The 24,356-nt window shown below is 45.5% G+C and overlaps 1 protein-coding gene across 1 annotated transcript; it reads right to left on the reverse strand.

Annotated features, from left to right (window-relative positions):
• Positions 1-4,128: 4,128 nt before the first annotated feature.
• LOC132535910 (uncharacterized) lies at positions 4,129-19,215 on the reverse strand. Its single transcript, XM_060183447.1, has 9 exons — positions 18,579-19,215; positions 16,760-16,948; positions 15,097-15,163; positions 14,913-14,947; positions 12,820-12,937; positions 11,751-11,850; positions 9,464-9,562; positions 4,689-4,790; positions 4,129-4,486 (listed from the first exon to the last, which is right to left on the reverse strand). Exons 1-9 carry the CDS (start codon positions 19,213-19,215, stop codon positions 4,433-4,435), a joined length of 1,401 nt encoding a protein of 466 aa, XP_060039430.1. The 3' UTR covers positions 4,129-4,432.
• Between the last annotated feature and the right edge of the window lie 5,141 nt (positions 19,216-24,356).

Consider the following 24,356-nt stretch of genomic DNA (forward strand, 5'->3'; position numbering starts at 1 on the left):
TGTGGGAGTCCTCTGCACCCTCACTGCCCAAGGCGCAGGGCACAGAGGGAAGCCGGGTCTGAGCACTGGGGGTGCCACCTACCTGGGACGTGTGCAACAGGAGCAAAGGCTGTGGCTCCCCTGCTGGAAGCTGCTCCTCTGATCCTCTCACAGTCTGAGGCGTCCTCCCACTCAGTAGCGTGTCCTGTCCAGCTCTGCCGCTCCTGGATCTGGTCACAGAGGGCAGTGCACTGTCACAGGCCCAGCCCCGAGCAGGGCAGCCAGAGGGGAGAGGGGCCCCACGCTCAAGGCCGTAGCCACCCCCTGCGGGCTCAGGGTGCCCTGAGGACATTAGCCGACTCTCTTGAGTGGGTGCTGGTGCCCGGGCCAGGGGCTGGCTGAGTGCCAGGCCCAGTGCCCGGCTGCCTCAGGCTCATCTGCCTCCAGCCTCCACACAGCGCTTCTCTGCCTCCAACTGCCTGGCCTCACTGCCCGTGGGGTGCAGGTGCCGGGGCCCCGCTGGCTGAAGGGTCCTGGGTGCAGGCGCCCTGAGAAGGATGGGGCCCTCTGCTGGAAGGAGCCAGGGACAGGACTTCCACAGGTGTCACCCGTAGCTCTAAGGGGCTGAGGCGGCCGCTGGCCCCTGCCACGCAGACCCCAGAGCAGCCGCTGTCCCTAGTCACTCGGGTGACCAGGCTGCGCGCCCCATTGCCGGCCTGCGCGGGAAGCACAGACACACAGTCACAGTCACTCACAGGACAGTGGGAGCCTGGTCCACTGTTTCTAGTAACTCCAGCTCCGGTGTCTGTCTGCGAGGGTGCCTGGCAAAAGGCTCTGCTGCCAGCAGAAGGCTGCCCCTGTCACCATGGAAACCAGCATGTCATCAAAACGCTCTCCCCTGGAGCCTGGACCCAGTGCTGCATCATCAGATGTCAGAGCTGGGCTCCTTGTCACTCAGCCACACGCCCTGCTAGTGAGCATGAATGAAAGTGCGCGCGTGAATGAAAGAAGTGGGAGTTCCCTTCTCACTTACCAGGGACTAAGCTCTGGCGCCCTGGAGTCTCAGGGTGGACTGGAGGGGAAAAGAGAGGGTGGCCAGGGTCCTTGGCGTGGGGGCCAGCTGAGCACTCCCCTCTAGCACCAGCCCTTCAGCCAGGTACCTGTGTCCCCTGGGTCGGGTGCCTGTCCTCTCCGCCCATCTGCATGCAGCAAGACTGAGCCAGGCCTGGGCACCTGCACGCAGGCTCCTTGCTCAGGCTGGCATCCTCCAAACCCTGGCTCTGTGATTGACAGCTGGGCATTGGAGGTGAGGTGTGGCTGGATAGCAGGGACTGGACACAGGCTTCAGCCTCACCGTGGGCAGACTCTCAGGGCACTGAGCCCCCAATGCCCATGAGGACACCCAGATGCCAAGATTGGGTGCCAGGATGCTGCTCATGCACTTACTGCCCTCTCTCCTCCCTGGGCGCCGCTGCCCCTAGTGAAGTCCATCCGTTGTGGGGGAGTCTCGCAGGGTCTCAGTCGTCAGGCTGACTGCAGAGTGGGTGCTGGTGCCAGTCTCGGCTTCTTGCCTCTGAGCTCCCCATCTCTGTAATGCCAGCACCACACTGAGCTGAAGTCCACCCCCCCCCAACCTGAGGTGGTGTTGGCTGATGTGTGGGGCAGTGGAGCCAGACTCTTCTCTCCTGGGGTAACCAACAGTTCGGGAAAGCCCCCGTCTCTCACTCCCCGGGCACTGGCCAGGACCCACAGCCTGGTGGGGACCCTGCCACAAGCAGCCCCACTCACTTATAGAATGCAGACGGTTCTGTCACACCATGCTCTCTGCAGCCAAGCCAAGGGGCTCTGAGTGGAGAGGGCAGGGGTGCCCACACCCACCACCTCCCAGCTGGTGCATCTCTTCAGATCAGAGACTCTGAAAGGTGTCGATTTCAGCCTCAGTTTCCCTATCGTCAGCTGTGTGACTTTTCCATTGAGTCCTAAAGTCCTTCTCCTGCCTCCCTGTGCTCGAGGGGTGAGGCTGAGGCCAGGGAGGACACACGGGGTCGCACACCAGGGAATGCCAATCCCTGCTCCACTGACCAGCATCGCTTCCCTTCAAATACAGAGTCATTTCCTCAGGGAGGACATCCTTCCAGCTGATGGGTTTCGTTTATTGCTAATTCTCTGAATAAACTAACAGATTCTTGGGCTTTCTTCAGAAACGGCAGGCAGGTCTTTGTTGCCGCTGTCAGCTGTGTCTTAAGGGTTGTGTCACTGAGCTAGACTTTACCCACCATGTGTGAGGTGTTCTCAGCCAGTGCAGTATCGGGACATCACATCCATTCTCACTGTTGGGGACCAAGCACCTCCATGGCTATTGTGCCTTATGGGACAGAGTTCTGTCCCCATGTAGTCATTCGTTTTTCAAATTTTTTCAATTGCCAAAAATTATTCCTGGGACTTGGTGCTAGCACTAGAAATCCTAGACTTCTAGAGGATGATTTTTCTGTTTTCCATTATTATTATTGTTTTTTTCATTTTTTCATTTTTCTACTTTATTTGTATAGGACAGGACCGAAACAAAATGAGAAGGGATTGGAGGGAGGGAGGATGAAAGAATGATAGCCACCTGAAGAAACACTGCACCGTTCAGCAAGTAGTCCTCTCTACAGGTTTGGAGCCCGGGCCTCAAACCCAGATCCTTGCACATGGTGATATGTGTGCTTAACCACATGCCCCACCACCCCGCCCCCATGTACTCACGCCTCATGGTCCCTCACCCCAGGATCTGTGCTTGACAGATCAGCACTGAGAGCCTGGTGGGACAGATGGGCACTGTGCAGAACATGACTCCCGTGACCAGGGACAATAAGGGTCGTGGTGAAGTGCTGCTGTGGGGTTGGGTTCTGAGCACACTGAGCTCTGTATTCCCAGGGCAACGCTTAGATTCTGGGCTCTAGTGCCAAGCCACTGTGCACACTGTATGTATGTATGTATGTATGTATGTATGTATGTATGTATCTATGTAGCATCTTTTTCTACCTGTCTGTCCATCTATTTATATATGTTAATGCCTCTGTTTATATGCTATGTTTATATGTCTCAATATTTATCAAAGTAGTTTGAAAAGTAAGGATGTATTTTTACATAGAAAATCATATCATCACATTTCTGGCATATATCCATATATACACACATACATATAGTATGGTTAGTCTTCTATATATGCTGTATCTCTCCGGTCATGTCTGTATGTTTGTGTATATATATGCAAATATATATGTGTGTATACATATTTACATATCTCCTCTCTCTCTACCTTTCCCCAGTGCCTGTCTCTGTCCCCTTATGCTTGTGTGTATGTCTGTAGATTACATGGTTATTCTTAGAAGGAAAGTTCTCTAATTAAATGTAAAATGGAATAATCTAACTTGTCCAAATGTTGGAAAATTCACTTATTCCCTATAACTTCTTTTTTATTTTTTATTGTCTTTTTTTATTGGATAGAGACAGTCAGACATTGAGGGAAGGGGTTGGTAGAGAGGGAGAGAGACAGATACCTGCAGCCCAGCTTCACCACTTCTGAAGCTTTCCTCCTGCAGATGGGAACTAGGGGCTCAAACCTGGGTAGCTGCGCATTGGAACATGTGCACTCAACCAGGTGTGCCACCAACCGGCTCCCTTCCCTATAAATTCCTAAAGCTGGAAAGAGACTCCATACTAGCTTGTTTTCAGAGAGCTGGGTACCCGTTCAACAAAAGGGGAGGGATGTATGGCCGTGTGAAAAAGTTAAACAAGAATACAGAAGATAGTCTCACCTCGCCTCAAAATGGGAGTATTTTGGAATGATACATGAAAGCACTTTCAAGGACTCAGAAAAGAATACAAAATGGACAGGCTGATCCCTCCTGTGCTCTGAATCAAATTCTTTTCGGTATCTCTATGCTCTGAGTTAGTTTCAGAAGTCCAGGCTATTAAAACAATATTCAACCCCTCTCAATATTTTTACGTTTTAATTTTGAAACCATTTTTCTTTGTAATGGGCTGCAGATCACAGTGAATCAATGTTAAAAGATGCACAGATGACACAGACTTTAAGCCCATCACCGAACAACGCAAACTCCAAACCTTGTTCCATCATCTGATCAAGAGTCACTGAGGCCAAACTTTAAATTAACCATCTTTATTGGTGACATTCATTGGCAACGTCAGGTACAAATGTCATAGAACCAGGAACTGGCTGAAAGGTGTCTACATTTCGTAACGTGGGTATTTCTGCGAGTCATAAGCTGGTCAGTTCTTACAGAAGTATTGAAAGAAGAGGGTCCCTTACTAACAAACAAACTATGATGAGCAGCACAAACTGGTGTCAACTAGGACTGATAAACCACAGGCATGTCCTTGAGTGAAGCTAATCTAACGCCGTTATGTGTACCATATATCTGGAGTGCCAGAGCCTTCTTCAAAGTCATCAGAACAAGAGGGAATTGAGAGACTTCTGAATAATTCCCAGCTCTTGCTCTTGCTGTTTCAGGAAAGGGAAGGTGAAACATCTGCATGTTAGGTAGCTGTCGTGCCCATGCTGGTCAATTAAGGCACCAGAAAACGCTCACACTCTTCACTCTCCGTCACACACGCATGCACATGTGTGCGCGCACGCACGCACACACACACACACACACACACACACACACAACAGCCCCTCACTTGAAATGCATGTTACTTACAGCTTGAGTGACAATGTTTTTCTTCCACTCATTTATTTGTTGCTTCACTTCACCATGTTCAGTAAAACAACCTTCATGTTCCTTTTCCAGCTTCACCAGTTTCTGGAACAGAAAGTCCAGCTCAGTCATGAACCAACATTTCTTATTTCACATTGTCCATGTGAGTAGAAGCACTTAAATTGCAGAAGTAGCAATCTCGCTTAGCACAAAGCCAGTATTTACTATCCATCCAAATAAAATAAAAATAAGACACAGACATCAAAATGCTCAAATAAGAGGAGTTTATCACATATTTTTCTTTGTTTCTACATTTTATTGTAAGAAGGTTACTAAGAGAGACCTGAACACTACCCTCCCATTTCTTTGGTGCCCAGATTGAACCCACAGTCTCACACAGGCAAGGAATTCATTCTACCAGTGACACATTTTAAGACAGATTGTAAGCACTGTGTTTAGCAAATTATTGTTGGTATTGTTTACTGAGATTCAAAGTAGTGAACTTTATTTAACACAATTAGGCCAATGTGAAGCAAAAAAAAAAAAATCTCCCCTTAAGGTCTGTAGGCAGCAAGTGAAAGGGTTTTTTTAAAATTTCTTTATTGGGGGATTAGTGGTTATAATCGATAGTAAAATACAATAGTTTATGCATACATAACATTTCTCATTTTTCCAGATAATAATTCGACCCTGGGAGTCAGGTGGTAGCACAGCGGGTTAAGTGCATGTGGCGCCAAGGGCAAGGAACTGGCGTAAGGATCCCGGTTCGAGCCCCTGGCTCCCCACCTGTAGGGGAGTCACTTAACAAGTGATGAAGCAGGTCTGCAGGTGTCTTTCTCTCCCCTTCTCTGTCTTCCCCTCCTCTCTCCATTTCTCTCTGTCCTATCCAACAACAATGACATCAGTAACAACTATAACAGTAAAAAGCAACAAGGGCAACAAAAGGCAATAAATAAATATTAAAAAAATAATAATTCAACCCTAACTAGGTTCTCCTTTGCCATCATTCTTCAGGACCTGAACCCTCCCCCCACCTCCCACCCCACAGTCTTTTACTTTGGTGCAATACACTAATTCCAGTCAACTTTCTGCTTAGAGTTTTCTCTTCTGTTCTTAGTTTTCAACTTCTGTCTACTAGTGAGATCATCCTAAACTCATCCTGCTCTTTCTGTCTGACCTCACTTAAGCTACAATGGAGCAGATTTGTGGTATCTACATGTCTCTCCTCTCTCCCTCTCTCTATACATATATCAACCCAGAACAGTGGTAGCATTCATTTACAGCTTTGAGCAGGAAAGAAGGAAAATAATAAGAAGAAAAAATAAAAGAAACAACCAACTATATATAGGGGGGAGAGAGAGATAGAGGTGGGGAGAGAGAGGATTTTAAAAGGGGCTTGAGTGATGGCTTACCAGATAGGGCACATTGCGTTGCCATGGGCCAGACCCAGGCTCAAACAACAGACCACTTAGGTATACCATGACACAGGAGAATCTACAGTGCTATGTCGAGTCTCCCCTATCTGTCTATCTGAATGAATGGGAAAAAAGTTAACCCTGAATGTGAATTAAGAAGAATAATAGTGGGGAATTGGGCTGTAGAGCAGAGGGTTAAGCGCAGGTGGCGCAAAGCACAAGGACCGGCATAAGGATCCCAGTTTGAGCCCCCGGCTCCCCACCTGCAGGGGAGTCGCTTCACAGGCGGTGAAGCAGGTCTGCAGGTGTCTATCTTTCTTTCCTCCTCTCTGTCCTCCCCTCCTCTCTCCATTTCTCTCTGTCCTATCCAACAATGACAACAACAATAATAACTATAACAATAAAAAACAGCAAGGGCAACAAAGGGAATAAATAAATAAAATAAACATTTAAAAAAAGAATAATGCCAAGAATAAAAGGGAGTTTTATTACTCTTAGTCAGTATAACGTGATTGTATTGTACTGGAGAGAATAAAATGATCTGGCAGGTAAAATAGTAAGTCTGAAAAACAGACTTAAGTTAAAATTTTTTACTATATTCTTTAAAAAAATGCAGAGAGAACTAGTGATTCACCACACACACACACACACACACACACACACACACACACACATCAAAAGAGTATTCTTTAAGTGTTGTGAAAGTGCCAAAAATAATTCATGATATCCTTTCCAGTGAGAATAAAAACCATTTGGGTTCCAGGCAGTAGCACACCAGGTTTAGTGCACATAGTAGAAAGCTCAAGGACCAGCACAAAGATATCTGTTTGAGCCCAATTCCCCATCTGCAGTGAGGTCACACTGCATGTGGTAAAGCCGATCTGCTGGTGTCTGTGTTTCTCTGCCTCTCTCTCTATCTTCCTCTCCTCTCTCAATTCTCTCTGCTTTATCCTGTAAAAAATGGAAAAACTGGCCTCCAAGAGCCATGGATTTGTAGTGCCAGCACGGAGTCCCAGCAGTAACTAGGAAGGCAAAAAAACCAAACCAAAACAACAACAACAGCAACAGCAAAAATATCAGTAAGAGCCACTGAAGTGAAAACAACACAGAGTGCTGGGTGTGGAACAGGGGCTCCAAGGTGGGGTGGGGGGATGTTTGCTGGCCTAGCTGGGTGTAAAGTAAAAATAAAGCTTTAAAAGCTTTTTAAAGAAAGCATTCAAACACTCTGTAATTTAAAAGAGAGAGGTGCTGTGTCCATGTACTGAAATACAGGAGTAGCTGTGAGTTGGCTGGCAAAAGCATAAGACACCCAGAGGTCAAGGGCAAAGCAGTAAGGCAATGGCGTTATTCTAGCAGAGCCGCATAACCAAAGCAAGGAAGCACTGCTGAGCTGGTTCTGAGAAAGGAACCACTGAGGACAGGTGGGGGGAAGACACAACTGAGAGAGAAGCCACCCAGGGGTCTTGCTATGGACAGAAGTTAGACCCCCCCCTTGAGGTAGCTCAGTGGTAAGCACTGGGGTGTGGGGCTTCCCAGAAGGACCTGAACTGAGCACCGCACAGGCCAAAGCTGCAGGACCTGGCAGCAGCAGCAGCAGGGTGGAAGGATGAGGGCCAGGTTCCAGACAAGGCTAAACTCCTCCTTCTTCTTCTAGTGTTTGCCCTTCTTCCGTAGCCAGTCAACAGCGTCAGGTTGAGCCTGATGTAAAGTTTCGAGACCTCCTTTGAATCTGGAGAGGTGGCAGTCGTTGACTATGTGGGACATAGTCTGTCTGGAGCCGTAGGGGCAGTTCGGGTCATCTCTGGCTCCCCAGCGATGGAACATAGCGGCGCACCGGCCATGGCCTGTTCGATAGCGATTGAGGAGGGCCCAGTCATAACGTGCTAGGTCAAAGCCAGTTTGACGCTTGCAGGGGTCTGTGATGAGGTGTTTGTTCTTGACCTCAGCTGACTGCCAACTCTGTTTCCAAGAGACTGGAACAGAGAAGTTCAGTGTAGGCATAGGGGACCAGATTGGGTGACGAGACGTCAAGCGTTGGACAGGGTGGGCGAAGATATCCGCGTATATTGGCAGGTCCGGTTGAGCGTAGACGTGGGAAATGAACTTAGATGATGCCGCATCTGGACGAATATCTGGTGGGGCGATGTTGCTAAGAACTGGCAGCCATGGAACCGGGGTGGAACGGATGGTTCCAGAAATGATCCTCATGGAGGAATATAATTTGGAATCGACCAAGTGGACATGGGGGCTAAACTCCTCCCAAGTGCTGACACTCAGTGACCATAAAAAGTTTTTTACTGTTTTAAGGCCCATTTACAAGAATATAAAAATTTAGTCCATACTTCACTGTCGGGCTGTGCTGTGGAGAAGAGAGAGAGGAGATCCGGAGCAAATGGGGTACACAGATCTTTATTACGTATCAAACATGGTGGCTCAGGCCACGTGGAGTCAGCCGAAAATGGCCATCCCTGCTACCTCACCACCGGGCAAGAGAGAGAGAGAGAGAGAACGAGGAAGTGGGGAGGGCTTTATTTGGCAACAGCCAGGAGTGACGTGTCAGGACAGGATTGGTTGAAAAGGGCACTGCGAGAATGTCGCAGGAAGTGGCAAAACCTGAGGGCAGAGACAGCATCTGTATAATTCCTCAACACTTCACCCACCACTAAAGTTCTCTACAACAGTGAATAGTCAAAACTGTCATGTCCAGGATTCTATTACTTGCTAAATAAGCACATATCTACTTCATGTTCACTGAGGACAATTTCCTCATGAGCAAACACAGTGGCAAGTAATTCTCAATTCTCACCTTCAGTGTTCCTCTGTGTTTTATACTCTGTGCATGTTTAGAACTTCTCATTTTTAAGAGTGCATTTAGGTTGTTTTAGTGACTAATATCTAAAAGCAAACTTGTTGTAAACACTGATATACTACATTTTAGAGGTAGTTATTACAACTACTACTTCCTACTCAGTATAACCTGAATAGAAAACAAGCAAAGGATGTCTAGATATGATTTTTAGACTTATCTTTCCAAGATTTATTTCTGACTGATAAAAATGACTTTATTAAAATATTATAAAGTGTTACTAAAGTACCAATTCTCTCTATATATTTTTTCTAAGTCAAAGTGTCTATTTACAACTGTGTTATCAGTGACTCTCCAAGAATTATTAATGAGCCCTAAAAGTCACCTTATCAATAAACCTAAATCCAGGTGAGCAATTTCAAATGGAAAATGGTCAACAACTCAAAAATATACTAACAAATATTTTTTTTCCCACAAGCGTGGATAGAAAGCAACTGTCTATTGTATGAGTATCTAATATCTCATATCAACGTACTGAGTTACCAGATATGACTGACCTTTGAGAATTGCTCATATAATGCCTTCATTTTTTTCAGGGTCCTATTCTGAATAGCAACAGCTTGTTGAAGATTCTTTCGTTGTTCATGAAAATCATTCTAAAGTATAAAAGAAACCAGTGATGAAATGTGGTTAAATTATTTTTAGCAAATGTGATTTTTAGTAACTAAAAGAAATACCCATATCAATATTTCCTATTCTAAAAATTTATTATAAAATTTAGACAATAATGTTCATTAATAACAATAATAATCCTACCTGTTACTCAGTGAGTATAAAATTCTATTTCTTTATTTTTTTATTATCTTTATTTTACTTGTTGGATAGAAAAAGCCAGAAATCAAGAGGGGCAGGCCAGATAGGGAGAGAGACAGAGAGACACCTGCAGCATTGCTTCACCGCTTGTGAAGTTTTTTTACCAGTTCAGGTGGGGACCAGAGGCTCAGACAAGGGTCCTTGTGCACTATAACATGTGCACTTAACCAGGTGCGCCACCACCCAGCCCCCCAAATTATATTTCATACCAATGTTCAAAATGTGTACTACTTGCTAGTTTCTAAATCCATGACTTTTTCATTAAAAAGAAGTAATTACAGAGGCAATAATCTTGGTGAAAAATGCTCATAATACTTCATTCTTGCTCATTTTCATTAACACAGATATTAGTAACATTCTAACAGTGATCACTTTTTTGTTTCTTGACCTAATCACCAATTATAATTTGGCCTTCTGCTGAATTTTGTCATTCACTTACACAGTCACGCCCTGGAATATATGATTCCAACAAGCTAGAGCATCTTCATAATAATAGCAGAGGCAAGAGGAACTCTGCATCAGGTATTGTCATTAACTATTAGAAATAAACTTAGTATGTATGAACTCATGTAATCCTAAAAACAGCTCTATGAAATACTCTTATTATGTGCCACTTACAGATAAAGAAACTGAGAAACCAAGATAAAGAATTTTCCACTTTCTTCACTGCTAGTACTCAAAGAACCAGAATCCCCAACATGATTCCAGTCCAGGCTGTCAATCAATATACTGTTCCTCATTCCCCCAACATTACACCATTGTCTCCTTACATTAGTGCACTGACTTTCTTATAGCTGCTCAGTCTCCTGCCAGGACTGACATCCATTGGCCCTGTGACTTTCCAATGCCCAGCATGACCTCTCTCTTCTCCTTCTGGAACTATATGCCTTGGCCAATCACTCCACTGTGCCCCAGTATATATTCCTTGTCCCCTTCTCATGCTGTCAAGCTGTGTGCCTAAGCCCAGTCCCGGACACTTACCTCTGCAACTGCTCTGCCACTCCTTGCAGACTGGGCTCACTTCAAATTCACACTGACACTCACCTAAGCCAGGCACTAATGCTGCTTGGCAGTGACAGTCCCCCAGTGCAACCCACTCTCAGGAAACAACTCTGGGCCTTACTCACTGCCCTCCAAAGGCAGCCCCTCAAAGAGAGAGGAGATGGGCAGGGTTTTCTGATACAGGAGCTTTAGTGGTAGGAGCAGTGAATCACACACACACACACACACACACACACACACACACACACACACACACACACACACACCAGCTGTGAAACTATACACCTAAAGTCTTATAGTACTGTAAACCAGTATTAAATCAATAGAGTTGAGGGTGGTAAGAAAGTTGAAAAAAAAAAAAAAAGCAGGCCCTCCTCCAGTACCCTGACTGCACTGATGAACTCAGTACTTCACTGAGCAAACAGAAGTTACCTAGCGGTCTAGGAGGTGATGCAGTGGCTATAGTGCCCGCCTCTCAAACATGACGTCCTGAGCTCCAGACCTAGCGTCACGTGTGCCAGGGTAATGCTCTGGTTCTCTCCCTCTCTCTTTCACTTACATCTTTTTTTTTTTATTTTTAAGAAGAAGTCTACACAGAACAATGAGCATCCCAGCAATCCACATATCTTTGTCCATTTGGGCTCATGGATTCTTTAAAAGGTATTTTATTTGTTTGTTGAATAGAGACTAAGAGAATTCAAGGGGAAAGGGGAGATAGACAGATGGGGGAGTGCGAGAGCACTGCAGTACTGCTTCCCCACTTGTGAAGATTTCTCCCTGAAAGTGGGTACTGGGGCTTGAACCCAAACCCTTGCACATTATCACGCGTGTTCAACTAGCTGCACTGCAGCCAGGCCCCAGGCTTATGGATTCTGCCTTTTCTCAGTTTTCACATGAGCTCTTGTTACTGGAGACTTTGATGAAATAGTTATACAATTAATCTCTGCTAAAGCTAAGACTGATACCAACAACTAGTTTTTCTTCTTGTTCCTGGAATTTCTTTTCATCATCATCCCATTCCTGAAACAAAGCCAGAAACTGCCGAGAAAATTTGAGATGAAGATTCTGCCTATAAAACAAAAAATATATTCACAGTCCCACTTAGTAAATATCTGCAAACTGTGAGAAGAAGGTAGTAATATCATAAAGACAGCTAGCATATTCTTTTGTGAAGCAGGACGGTTTAACAGCAGACTATTATTTCTAAGTGCTGATTGTAAATAATATCAAACACATCTTAACACATTTTAGCTCTGGAAAACTACTAAACAGTTAGTGAATGCCCCCCCCCCAATTTTTTTTTTTCTGAGAGCAGCTAACTTTTCATCCGTCTAACTCAGTCACTTGAGGTTCTTGGGGGCTGGGCAGTGCCCCCCCCCAGTAAAGCATGCCTGCTATAGTATGCAAGGACCCAGATTCAAGCCTCAAGTCCTCACCTGGGAGACAGTTCAGGAACACTGAAGCAATGCTATAGCTGTCAACCTGACCTTTCTCTTTGTCTCTATATTAAATAAATATAAAGACTAACTTAAGGTTCTCATACAAGTAGATTCAGCATGAATCATCTACCCGTCTATCATAGAAGATACTGTGGTAAACAAAACATTCTGTTTAAATTTTCCTATCTGAAGCACTGACTTTGCAAAAAAGAGCAATGAGCACTATTTAGCTATTAAACAGAATATGTATAATTCAAGGGGATCCTTTCTACATGATTAATACACTTCACTACCATGTGAATGTTTTAAGACTTTTACCTTATAGCCAGCTCTTTGGGAGCTCAACTGCATATAGTTCATTTCATAGAAAGAAAAATCACTTGCTATTAGAAAAGATGAATCTGGTCTCTAGGAAATATATCTCAGTTCTGGTAAGGAGTGGGGTTATAGAACTAAAGAAGGTATGGTTTGTACTTAAGAGAAACATTAAGTAAAATATACTTATCACCAGCAAGGACATGCAGTAGTATTTTTCTGACGTCATCTGCACTAACGAATACAAATACTGACACTGCTAAACAAAATTTGAGCAACTTTACCTGTGTTCATGTTGTGTTACCCAAATATGATCAATTTTTTTACTAGCGGCCTTGATGACAGGTTCTGTAGCTTTTTCAATTCTTCTTCTCCTTGCAACAATAGCCTGTTTGATGTCAGCTATGTTCAAAACAGAAATATATATATTTACCATCTATTCAAATCAGTATAGGGAACATTGTTTCAACAATATGCAGGAACATTTAAAATTGATAATACAAGCAACACTTTTATTTTGTAGTTGTTGTCAACAGGGCTTCACTGGTCAAAGAGAAAGAAAGATAGGAAAAGCTACTACAGCAGCAAAGCTTCCTTCACTGCAGTGGGGGCTGAGTTCAAAACTAGGCCATGAACAGAAATCAGCACAATTTCAAAAAGCAAGATTTTCTCACTTTTGTTCTTACAAAATTCCAATACTATTATCCCTATTCTAATGTTTCAAGTGAATAAGTGTGCATAGGCTGGACAGTGGTGCCACAGGAAAGCACACAAGATACAAAATGGAGAGGTTGGGTGGTCTTGCACCTGGTTGAGCGCACAAGGACCTGAGTTCAGTCCCCCAGCCCCCACCTGCAGGGGGAAAGCTTCACGAGTGGTAAAGCAGCACTGCAGGTGTCTCTCTGTCTCTCTCCCTCTCTATCTCCCCAGTCCTCTCAATTTCTGCCTATCTCTACCCAATAACCAAATAAAGATAATAAAAAAGGGTCTAGAGAGGTATTTTAATTTCCTCTGAAAAACTGTCAAAAGACCAATATTGATATATTTATCAGATATCTTCACATGCAAGGGACATAGTTAGATGTAGAATTCATACTAGAAGCTACTATATAAATGCACACAAGAATTATTTGAACTATCCCTCAAAAGGAGAAAAGCAACTCTTCTGCACACTAAGTAAATTATCTGTCATGTTATGTTGGCACTGATGTTTCTCATTCACAAAATTTTACTTAAAGAAACAAAGATCCTGGGAACAAGAATTCTTCTCTGACTGGGTTTGGTGGGTCGCATCAAAGTCAAGGACTCTGGGGTGGGTGTTGTGTTCAAGTCCTGGAACATGATGGCGGAGGAGGATGTAGGTGTGTGTGGGGGGGGGTCAGAGTGTTATACAGAAAATGAGAAATGTTACACATGCACAAACTACTGTATTTTACTGTTGGCTGTAAAACAACTAGTCCCTCCAATAAAAAAATAAAATAAAGGTTCCAGAAGGCATGAAAAAAAAAAGAATTCTACTTTGAACAAGTTAAAAACATTTCATGTATTTCCTGGAAGTTCTTTATAATATTTTTCTCTCTAAGTGTTGAATTTCATAAATCTTGAATTTTTCCAATAAAGCTCGACAAAGCCTGCATTCACTTAACACTCAAGTATTCTTCAGCAGTTACAAAGGCTGTCCATTGCAGTAACATATTCACACATGCAAATCGAGGTAGCTGTACGTGATTTATTGGAGAACTCACAAATCAGCACTTTGTCACCACCAAATAGGACAGCTTTGAAAACATACTGCCTTGTAAGCATGATCCCTGTAAAGAGCCACAGATAGTCTCTAACTTTCTCCCCTAACACAGAGACTTCTGACAGAATAATCTATGGAACTGGGGATTTGATTATACACCTGTCACTATCTAGGGGAGTTGTCTTTAGTTTCCCATGACACAGTTTATAATTTTTTAAAAGTAATTATTTAAAAAGACTCTATTTTACCTTTTTCCAGAGAAAAAAACCAACATTTGGAAGCAGAAAGATAGCCTTAATAATAAAACTGAATCTTGACACAACACACAGTCTGTGGACAAAGGAGGTAGAACCCCTTTCTCTTCACTGCTGTGCACAAAACGTGCCATACACAAGTGCATAAAATAAAGTCTCCTTCCTGCCTCACAAGTGCTAGTGCATTTTCAGGTTCCATACTGGAAACCAACGTGTAGAAAAGGAAACGTGTAGAAGAAACACTAAATATTTCTGCAAGTCTTACATGTGACCAAGGCCCTAAAGTCAGTCTCATATTTCAGTCATTAACAATTTCAATCATGAATGAGGTTAAAAAAAAAACAATTTTCTCTAATGATGAATGTCACCAAAAGTGTACCTCTAAATCCTTGCACAATCTCCTGGACTTGACACCTGTGAAGAATCAAACATTGCAAAATAAGAATACAGAGCAGATGACATTTGTTTGGGAGGAAATGCCTTTTGTCAGGGTTTCACAGAGCACATGATACATGACCCCTGACCACTTGATCTGAAGGTGATACTTATTATAAACACATTACCGCAAGTCTGGATCAATTTCTACTTCAGAACATACTCCCTCTTGGTCATCAGCTGCCAGACTGTATCCTAAATAGAAATAAAAATGGAAGAGTTAAAAATGTTGGCTGTAGGTTTACTGTACATAGAATCACTTAGATTTGGGAATTTTCTATCCATTCTCATTTTTTAGCATTTTATCATAAAAGAATGTTGCATCTTGTCAGGCTTTCTTGGCATCTATTGAAACAACACCTGGACTTTTGTTATGGGGAAGACTTAAGTGCAATCTCAAGGAAAACAAAAATATACTAACTGAAAAAATTGCATGGCAAAAGGAACCACCACCAAAAGAAAGAGTATCTTTATGTAATGGGAAAAGATTTTTATATGCCATATGTCAGACAAGAGGTTAATAAACAAAATATATAAATAGCTTACCAAACTCACCACCAATAACAAAATGACCCAATACAGAAGTAGGAAGAGGATATGGACAGAATCTTCACCAAAACAAGAGATCCACAGGGCCAACAACATATGAAAAAGTGTTTCAAGTTAATGATTGTCAGAGAGAAATAGAAACATGCAAATAGAAACAATGGGAAAGGCCGGTGAAATGACATACATCAGAAAGGATAAAAACAACAAATGTAGGAGAGGTGTGGATTTAAAGGATTCCTTTTACACTGTGGTGGGAATACAAAATTGTCCAACCCCTGTGGAGAAGAGTCTGGAGAACTCTCAGAAGGCTAAAAATAGACCCGCCCTATGACCCAGAAATCCCTCTCCTGGGGATATATCCAAAGAAATCAAACACACGGATATAAAGATCTATTATATGTATACCTATGTTCACAGAAGCACAAGTTGTAATGGCCAAAACCTAGAAACAATGCAGGTATACAACAACATATGAGTAACTAAGAAAGTGTGGTCTAAGTATAGAAGGGAATACTACTCAGCTGTTAAGAATGATAAAGTCACCTTCTTCACCTCATCTTAGAGCTTGAAGGAGCCTCGTGTGAAGTGAGATAACCAAAAGAGAGAAGGATGAATATAGGAAGATCTCCCTAATCAGAAGAATGTAAGAAATAAGGCAGAAAGGGAAAATACAAAGTGAAACTTGGACTGGGTTTGGTGTATTGCTCCAAGGCAAGGGACTCTGGGAAAGAGAAATGGGGGGGGGGTAAATAAAAAGAGAGGGAACTAGGGGTGACAGTTTAGGGGATAGTAGAAAATGATCTAAGTGTGGGGTGACAGTGATTTGCAAAAACGTATTAGGGGAAGAAAGTTATATCTCTATGTCAACAGGTTTTATGTAAACCATTAACTCCTGAATAACAGATTGGGGAGGGAGCAGAGGATCCTTTGGGGTGAGGCATGTTCCTTGGGCCAGCACCCCTGACAAGTTCACTCACTGTGGAGGACAGCCCTCCTGCCTGCCAGCAGAAGGTGGACCCAGAACTGGGGAGCATGTTCTGAGCTGAGAGCAGCCCAGGGAGCAGGCCCCAGGAGCGGAGCTGCCTCTGCAGAAGCCTTTCCTGGCTCAGACCACAGAAAGTCAGCTGAGCCTCAGAACTCAGGCCCAGAAGGCAGAGGGGAGGGGGGTCCCTGGGCCCAAGTACCATCCTGCCCCCATCCTGGCTGCCTGGCTCCTCCCTCCCCGGGAACCAGAGAAGGTACCTTTGGAAGCATGGGCTGGGGCGCTGGAACTGCTTGGCTCTCCTGCCTCACTGTCAGAGATGAGCAAGACATTGGCCTCTTTCAGGGCCTTCTTGGAGGGGATGGTGGCAGTAGGGAGAGAGGCGAGGCGCTTCCTCCCTGAGCTGGAGGGTGCGTCCATGTCAGGTGCGTCCAGAGTGCAGACCCTGCCTGCGCAGGGGAGAACACAGGAGTCAGGGTCAGTGGGCAGGGTGGGCAACTTCAGAGAGGGCAACGGCGGGGTGGGCAAGGTGGTCAGCGGGCAGGGTGGGCAGCAGGCAGGGTACGCAAGGTGGTCAGTGGGCAGAGTGGTCAGTGGGCAGGGTGGGCACATCTGGCAGCAGGCAGGGTGGACAGGGCGGGCAGCAAGCAGGATGAGCAAGGTGGTCAGAGGGCAGAGTGGGCAAGGTGGTCAGTGGGAAGGATGGGCAGCAGGCAAGATGGGCAGGGTGGGCAGTGGGCAGAGCGGGCTAGGTGAACAGCGGGCATGTTGGGCAGGCGGCAGGGTGGTCAGCGGGCAGGGTGGGCAAGTTGGTGAGCAGGCAGGGTGGGCAGGGTGGGCAGTGGGCAGGTTTGCGCAGGGCGGTCATCCGACAGGGTGGGCAGAGGACGGAGTAAGCAAGGTGGTCAGCAGGTAGGATGGGCAAATGGGTCAGTGGGCAGGGTGGGCAGTGGGCAGTGCGGGCTGGGTGGTCAGCGGGCAGGGTGGGCTGGGGGGTCAGCGGGCAGGGTGGGCTGGGGGGTCAGCGGGCAGGGTGGGCTGGGTGGTCAGCGGGCAGGGTGGGCTGGAGGGTCAGCGGGCAGGGTGGGCCTGGGGGCAGGCCAGCAGCCACGTGTCCTTGGTCTCCACGCGGGTGACGGGCGGGGCCAAGGTGACACTGGCTCCCCCCACGCCCCAGCCCTGCACCGCGGAGCAAGGACCCCAGCTGCCCAGGAACACGGGGGTGGCTGCCTCTGCCACAACCTGGCCCCCAGGGCTCGGCGACACGGGTGCTGCCGCTCGGTGCCCAGGGGTCGCGGGTGATGGGACCACGGCACGCCAGTCCCTCCCCGGGGGCATCCGGACCCTGGCAGCCGGGGTTCTCCCCTCCTGGCAGGCCCTGCGCTGGGTGGGGCCCGTTTGGCGGGAGGGTACAGGGAAGCCTGGAGACAAGGCCCAGGATCAGAGGTCGTCGGGGACTGTCCCTAGCAGCCAGGGATGGTCCCCAAAGCAAAGCCAGGCCCCTCGGCTGGTTCCCAAGATGCCGCGCGCGTACCGCGGACTGTCCCCAAGATCCCCTGCCCCCGCTCCCCGGCCAGGCCCGCCAACACCCCGGACATCCTGGCCGGTCCCCAGGACTCCCCGGACCCTCTGGTTGGGCCCCAAGATACCCCGGGGCCTCGCGAGTGGTCCCCAAGACACCCCAGGGTCCCGGAAACTGGTCCCTAAGTCACCCCAGCCCCCCGCTGGTCCCCAAGTCACCCCAGGCCACTCTGCTCGCCTCCAAGATACCCCGGGGCCTCGCGGTGGGTGCCCAAGTCACCCCAAACCCCTGACTGGCTTGAGTGGTCTCTCAGACCCCGCGGCCCCCGGCTGCTCCCCTAGTCGCCGCAGGCCCTGGCTGCCCTCCCCCTCCCTCCCTGCCGGTCCCCACAGCCTCTCTGGGCCCAGCGCCGCCCCATCGCGCCCCCCACTGGCCTGAGGACACCACAAGTTCCGCGGAGCCCGCTGAGCCCCCGCCCCGTCCCTTCCGGCCCTCCAGCCCAGCTGTGTGGCCCCCACGCCATCCTCGGCCCTCGGCCTGCCATGAGGCCCTCCTACCAAGAGTAGGCCTCTCTGAGCACCAGCACGGCAGGCGACGCCTCGAATCCCACGACTCCCACTGAGCGGAACCCACGCCGACTGGCCGATTGGCCAGCCTCGTGCCTGCGTGATGGCGGTTGGCCAGCCTCACGCCTGTGTGATGGCGGTTAGCCAGCCTCACACCTGCTTGATGGCGATTGGCCAGCCTCACGCCTGCTTGATGGCGGTTGGCCAGCCTCACGCCTGCTTGATGGCGATTGGCCAGCCTCACGCCTGCTTGATGGCGATTGGCCAGCCTCATGCCTGTGTGATGGCGGTTGGCCAGCCTCACGCCTGCGTGATGACTTTTGGCCAGCCTCACACCTGCTTGATGGCGATTGGCCAGCCTCACGCCTGCTTGATGGCGATTGGCCAGCCTCACGCCTGCGTGATGGGTGAGGCCCTGCCTCCAGGCGAGGTGCGCATATGTGTTGCAGTCCTGCGGGTGTCTGTTCCTGCAGTTCTCCTCTCCTCCTGCTGCAGGCCCACGCCAGGACAGCAGCTGGCGGACAGGAGCTGATGCCACCCTGTCTGAGGATGGAGATGCCCGTCCCTGGCCTGTCACCTCCTGGGTGGGGCCTTTCCTCCCTCTGTTTGCACACAGCCCACCAACCATGGACCTCTCTGATGAACTGATATCCCCACCAAGTTCTATTTTAAGTAGTCTCTTTGTGTGTGTCCTCAACTAGTGCTTAGTGGTCTACTGGTGTGTGTGTGTGTGTTGTGTTGTGTTTTGCTGTAATACTTGTGTCTCTTTCTATGCATGATCCTGTCACTTCCTTTGCTGATGTTCTATTGTCAAATATTTCCTTACTCATATCTGATTCCCAATTGCAAATATCTTTCTGGATACCTAGAGATATCTCAAATAAAACTCTTCATTCCTATAGGAAATGAGAGCTTTGAATGAAAAATAATGTTTGGCTTTTTTGTTTGTTTGTTTGTTTGGGTTTTTTTGTTTGTTGCCATGCTGGCATATTTTCTTAGCAGAATGCACTCATTATTGCAATGTGAAGTACATGTTGTTTGGTGGGCTTGTGAGGTAATGAGTGGCCTCACTGACTACAGATGAGAAATTCATGTTAAGAAGCCTGTGCCTTGTTGGCCCTGACCCTTGCTAGTCATTCTGTTGTTATTGAAGTTTCTTTCTTTAAATCTTACCTAGGTAACTCTAATTGTCATAGCCATAACAATAGCCCAATAATACTAAAAGACACAGGTATTTAGAGTTGGTTACAATATGCTTTTCAACTTCCTGTGTTCGTTCAGTCACTTTACAAAGCAATTATCATTTAAGTAGTTCTAGTGATTCAAATGGTTACCTAGGTACCACTGAATAGATAAAATAACGCATTATTTCAATGAGAAATAAAATGTAGTATTGAGCAGAGTGCTACCCTATTTCCCTCTTAGGCTTTATTAAGTTATTTCAGGCATACTTTTCTCCTGGGTAAAATAGATGTCTATTATATGAGGTAGTACTCCAATAGAAGATAATTTTTGAGGCAAGAACAAAGATTATTCTGCTTCCTAGAATAATCTGGCTTTGTTCAGCTTCCTGGAATCAGTTATACATTCTAGATATTTCTTTTTGTTTTTAATTTTGAAGAAATGCTGTTTTACAAGACTGTTATTGTCCTGAGAACAGTTTAACTTATCCCCAAGATATGTGCCATCCTACCTCACCCACCACCAAAGTCCCATGATCCTGCCTCAAGTCTCTTCTTCTGTCTTAATGACCTCAGCTATGCTGGTAGTAGGCTCAGACTTGTACATGTCCTGCCCTTTATATTCCCTGGCATAATTTCTTCGCATCTTACTTATGAGCAAGAGCATCTGATATTGTCTTTCTTCTTTCAACTCATTTCACTTAGTACAAAATTCCTCCAGTTCCACTTCTGTCATGTAGCAAAAGAAAAGAGCTCATCTCTCTGTCATGATGGAGTATTATTCCGTGGAGAATCTAGACCATAGCTTCTGTATCTGCTCCTCTGTCCTTGGTCACTCGGGTTGTTTCTATATCATGGCTAGTGTGGCTAGTGCTGCAATAAACACAGGTTTTCAGAAACATTTTGAGGTTGTTGATTTTGTGTTCTAGCTACTGTTGCATTGCTAATTTAATAATCATTGCTATGTATTTTCACTCATAATTTCTTGCCTTGGCAAGAGAAACAGTGGAGTGATGGTGGTGGATTTTATCCTTCTGACATCACTTATTGGGTTTTTCTCCAGTTCTCCTCTTTCCTCCTTTCCGAAGTGGCACTCAGAGTCTGTGTGCTCCTGTTTTGTATCTGAACCAGAGTACTTTAGGGTTGAGAGGAATGAGATTCAGGCTGAGGCACCACTGGCTGCTATGATTGCCACTAGCTTCTTATTTGATTTTCTCTGATAATGTCTACTGAATTACTTAAATATTTCAAAACATACCGATCATTCACTCCTTTAATAAGAACTAGTGCTTTATTGTTGTAAACTGTGAACTTTCCACACCTATTCTTCACTTCGTAGGTGGCCCTAAAGGAACAGGACGCTCAGCACGACTGGCGAGACATAGGGTCAGCTAAAATGATGAACTGTCTTGGGCAAGAATAATAATTCTTAGTGCTTGACCTATAGGAACTGTTTAGCATGACACAGTTGATATGCTAAAATCAAATTTTAAAACAGGAGGATAATAGTCAGAGGCTCACACACACGCACTCCTACTGGTCTTACCTATTCACAATAACGAACAATGAAGACCTATTACTAGTTTGTTTTCGGAAGAAATTCACTGAAAGTCATGACAGCCCCAGGCCCTTGTCCATCGTACCATCAAAACTCCTTCTTGGTCTTCCAGTACTTCCTCTACCTGCATAAGTGCTTGAGACAAGCAATGGGGAGAGCTCAGCAATAAGCCCCCACAAATAGACATCATTTACAACAAACAAGTCAACAGTACAGGTGGAGAATGGAAGATCCCTTCAAAATTGGTGTTGCCTATGTGACAGGGTGGTGTGGGCGGACATGCAAAGATAAGGCTGTTGGTGCAGGCGCTGCAAAAGAATTTACAACAACCAAAGCATGGAAAGGAGTAGAGGCATAAACACTAGAAATACAGTGACAAGGGAGGTACAGAAGGCAGAGAGAAGTCAACTGTCAAGAGAGAGAAAACGTGGTGTTCATATAGGATCTTATAGTTGCTTCACAGTGGTATTTCCCGTGTCTATTTCTGATTTATTTTGCAAGGTATCTGTACCGTGATTGGGGATCCACTTCTTTGGAGATGATGAAAGTTTTCCTTGGTGTTCTGCCTGGTTAAATATACGTTGTAAAAGCAGGTCATGAGAATGAGAGACAGAAAAGAAGTATACAGTAGAAAATGTATACTATCATGAAAACAAGACATGAGAATACAAAACCAGAAATTTCTCGTGTGTGGTCAGCCTTCATATGTTGTGCCAGTGTGGGTAAATTGTTCAAGTTAACCCTCAACACTATGGAGAGCCACAAGAAAACCCCATGAGTTGTGAGTTGTGGAGTGCTACTTAGTGTCCTCCCTCTCTCTCTCTCTCTCTCTCTCTCTGTGTGTGTCTCATATAAGGTCTAGAACTGGTGAAAAAGCTCACTTTCACAGTATGTTGCCTTGCCATGTACACAACCCAGGTTCAAGCCTGGCCACTGCCACATTGAAGGAAACTTTGGTGATGTCTGTCCTGTCTGTCTGTCTATCTATCTACCTGATCATCTGAAAAAGAAACAATATATAAAACCTAAACAATGAGTTACAAAGCAACTTCAAACAACATCCGTGTTTGCTGCTCTGGGTACATTTCCCAGCATCACATGAACATTTTAGCCCATTAAGAAATTCAAAGAATATCATACAAAATAAAGTGATAGGCCTAGTGGTAGTAGACCTGGTTGAGTGTACACATTACCATGTGCAAGGACCCGGGTTCAGGCCCCTGATCCCCATCTGCAGAGGGAGCTTCAAGAGTGGTGAATCAGGCCTGCAGGTGTTTCTTTTTCTCTCTTTCCCTCTCTTCCCTCTCAATTTCTCTCTGTCCTATCAAAGAAAAAGAAAAAGAAAAAGAAAAAGAAAAAGAAAAAATGGCTACCTGGAATGGTAGATTTGTCAGGCAGACACAGAGCTCCAATGATAACTGTGGTGACAATTAAAAAAAAAAGAATAGAATAACTTTACTAACACAATGCACACATGGAAAATTCAAAATAGATTAAAGATTTGAATATAATATATGAATACATAGAAGAAAATGTAGGCAATCTACTCTTTGACATAACATAGGCCTTAGAGATAGCTTTGGCTATTCAACCCTGCAGCAAGGGGGAAAAAGCAACAATGGACAAATAGGACTATATCAAACGGAAACACTTCTGCATAATGAAATAGCTCTCACCAAAACAAAAGGCATTCTAATGAATGAGAGATAACAGTTTCAGATCATACATCATACTAAGGGTCAATAATCAATATTATATATACATATATATATTTCATAAAATTTAACAACAAAGACAAACAGCACTATCAAAAATGTACAGAGGATCTGAACAGACACTTTCCCAAAAAGGCATGTAGATGACCAACAGTTACAAGAAAAAAATTATCAACTCTTGTTGTTACAGAAATGGGAATCAAAACAAAATCTCACACTGTGAGAATCCCCATCCTCTGAAGAAAGGAATCAGCAAGTGTTAGAAAACATGCAGATATAGTGGGGAACCCTTGTCCACTATTGATGGGAATGTAAATGGTGCAGTCACCAAGAACAGAAATAGGAGGAATCCTCAAAAGTTTAACAAGGGAAATTCCATATTAGAGGGCTGGGCAGTGGCACACTCAGTAAAGTTCATATACTACCAAGAACTTGGGTTCAAGTCCCCATTCCCCAGTTGCAGGGGGTTTGCTTCACAAGTGGTGAAGCAGGTCTGCAGGTGACTTATTTTCTCACTCTCTCTTTATCTCTCCACCCATCCTCTCTCAATTTCTATCTGTCATATCTAATAAAAAATTAGAATGAAAAAAAAGGAAGAAAGGAAGGGGGCGGGTGGTGGTGTACCTGGCTGAGCACACATGTTACAGTGCGCAAGGACTCAGGTTCGAGTCTCTGGTCCCCATCTGCAGGAGGAAAGCTTCACGGGTGGTGAAGCAGTGCTGCAGGTGTCTTTATGTCTCTCTCTCTCTCTCTCTCTCTCTCTCTCTCCCTCTCTCTCTCTCTCACCCCCTCCCATCTCAATTTCTGGCTGTGTCTATCCAATAAATAAAGATTAAAAAATTAAAAAAGAAAAAAAATTTCCACCAGGAGTAGTGCAATCATAGTGCCAGAAACAATCCCCAGTAATAACCCTGCTGGAAAGAGAGAAAGAAAGAAGGAAAGAAAGAAGGAAAGAAAGGAAGGAAGGAAGGAAGGAAGGAAGGAAAGAAGGAAGGGACCGACCGTATTACAGTTAATCTCCTTCTGGGAATTTATAAGAAAAATGCAAAATTATGCTCCGATCCTCTTCTGCTGGGGGCGTGGGAGGTAGGGGAGCTTCAAAAGTGTGAAAGCAGGTATGTAGCGCTCCCTCTCTCTCTCTCTCTCTCTCTCTCCATCCATCCTCTTCCCTTCTCAAGTTATCTCTGTCTTATCAAATAAAAAAAAATAAAAGGGAAAATTGGCCACCAAGAGTGGTGAATTCATTGGTGGCTATATAAAAATGCAAAAATCCTAATTTGAAAAGATATATACAACTCATGTTAATCACATTATT

The sequence above is a fragment of the Erinaceus europaeus genome, chromosome X (genome assembly GCF_950295315.1).
Source record: "Erinaceus europaeus chromosome X, mEriEur2.1, whole genome shotgun sequence".
Taxonomy (NCBI): domain Eukaryota; kingdom Metazoa; phylum Chordata; class Mammalia; order Eulipotyphla; family Erinaceidae; genus Erinaceus; species Erinaceus europaeus.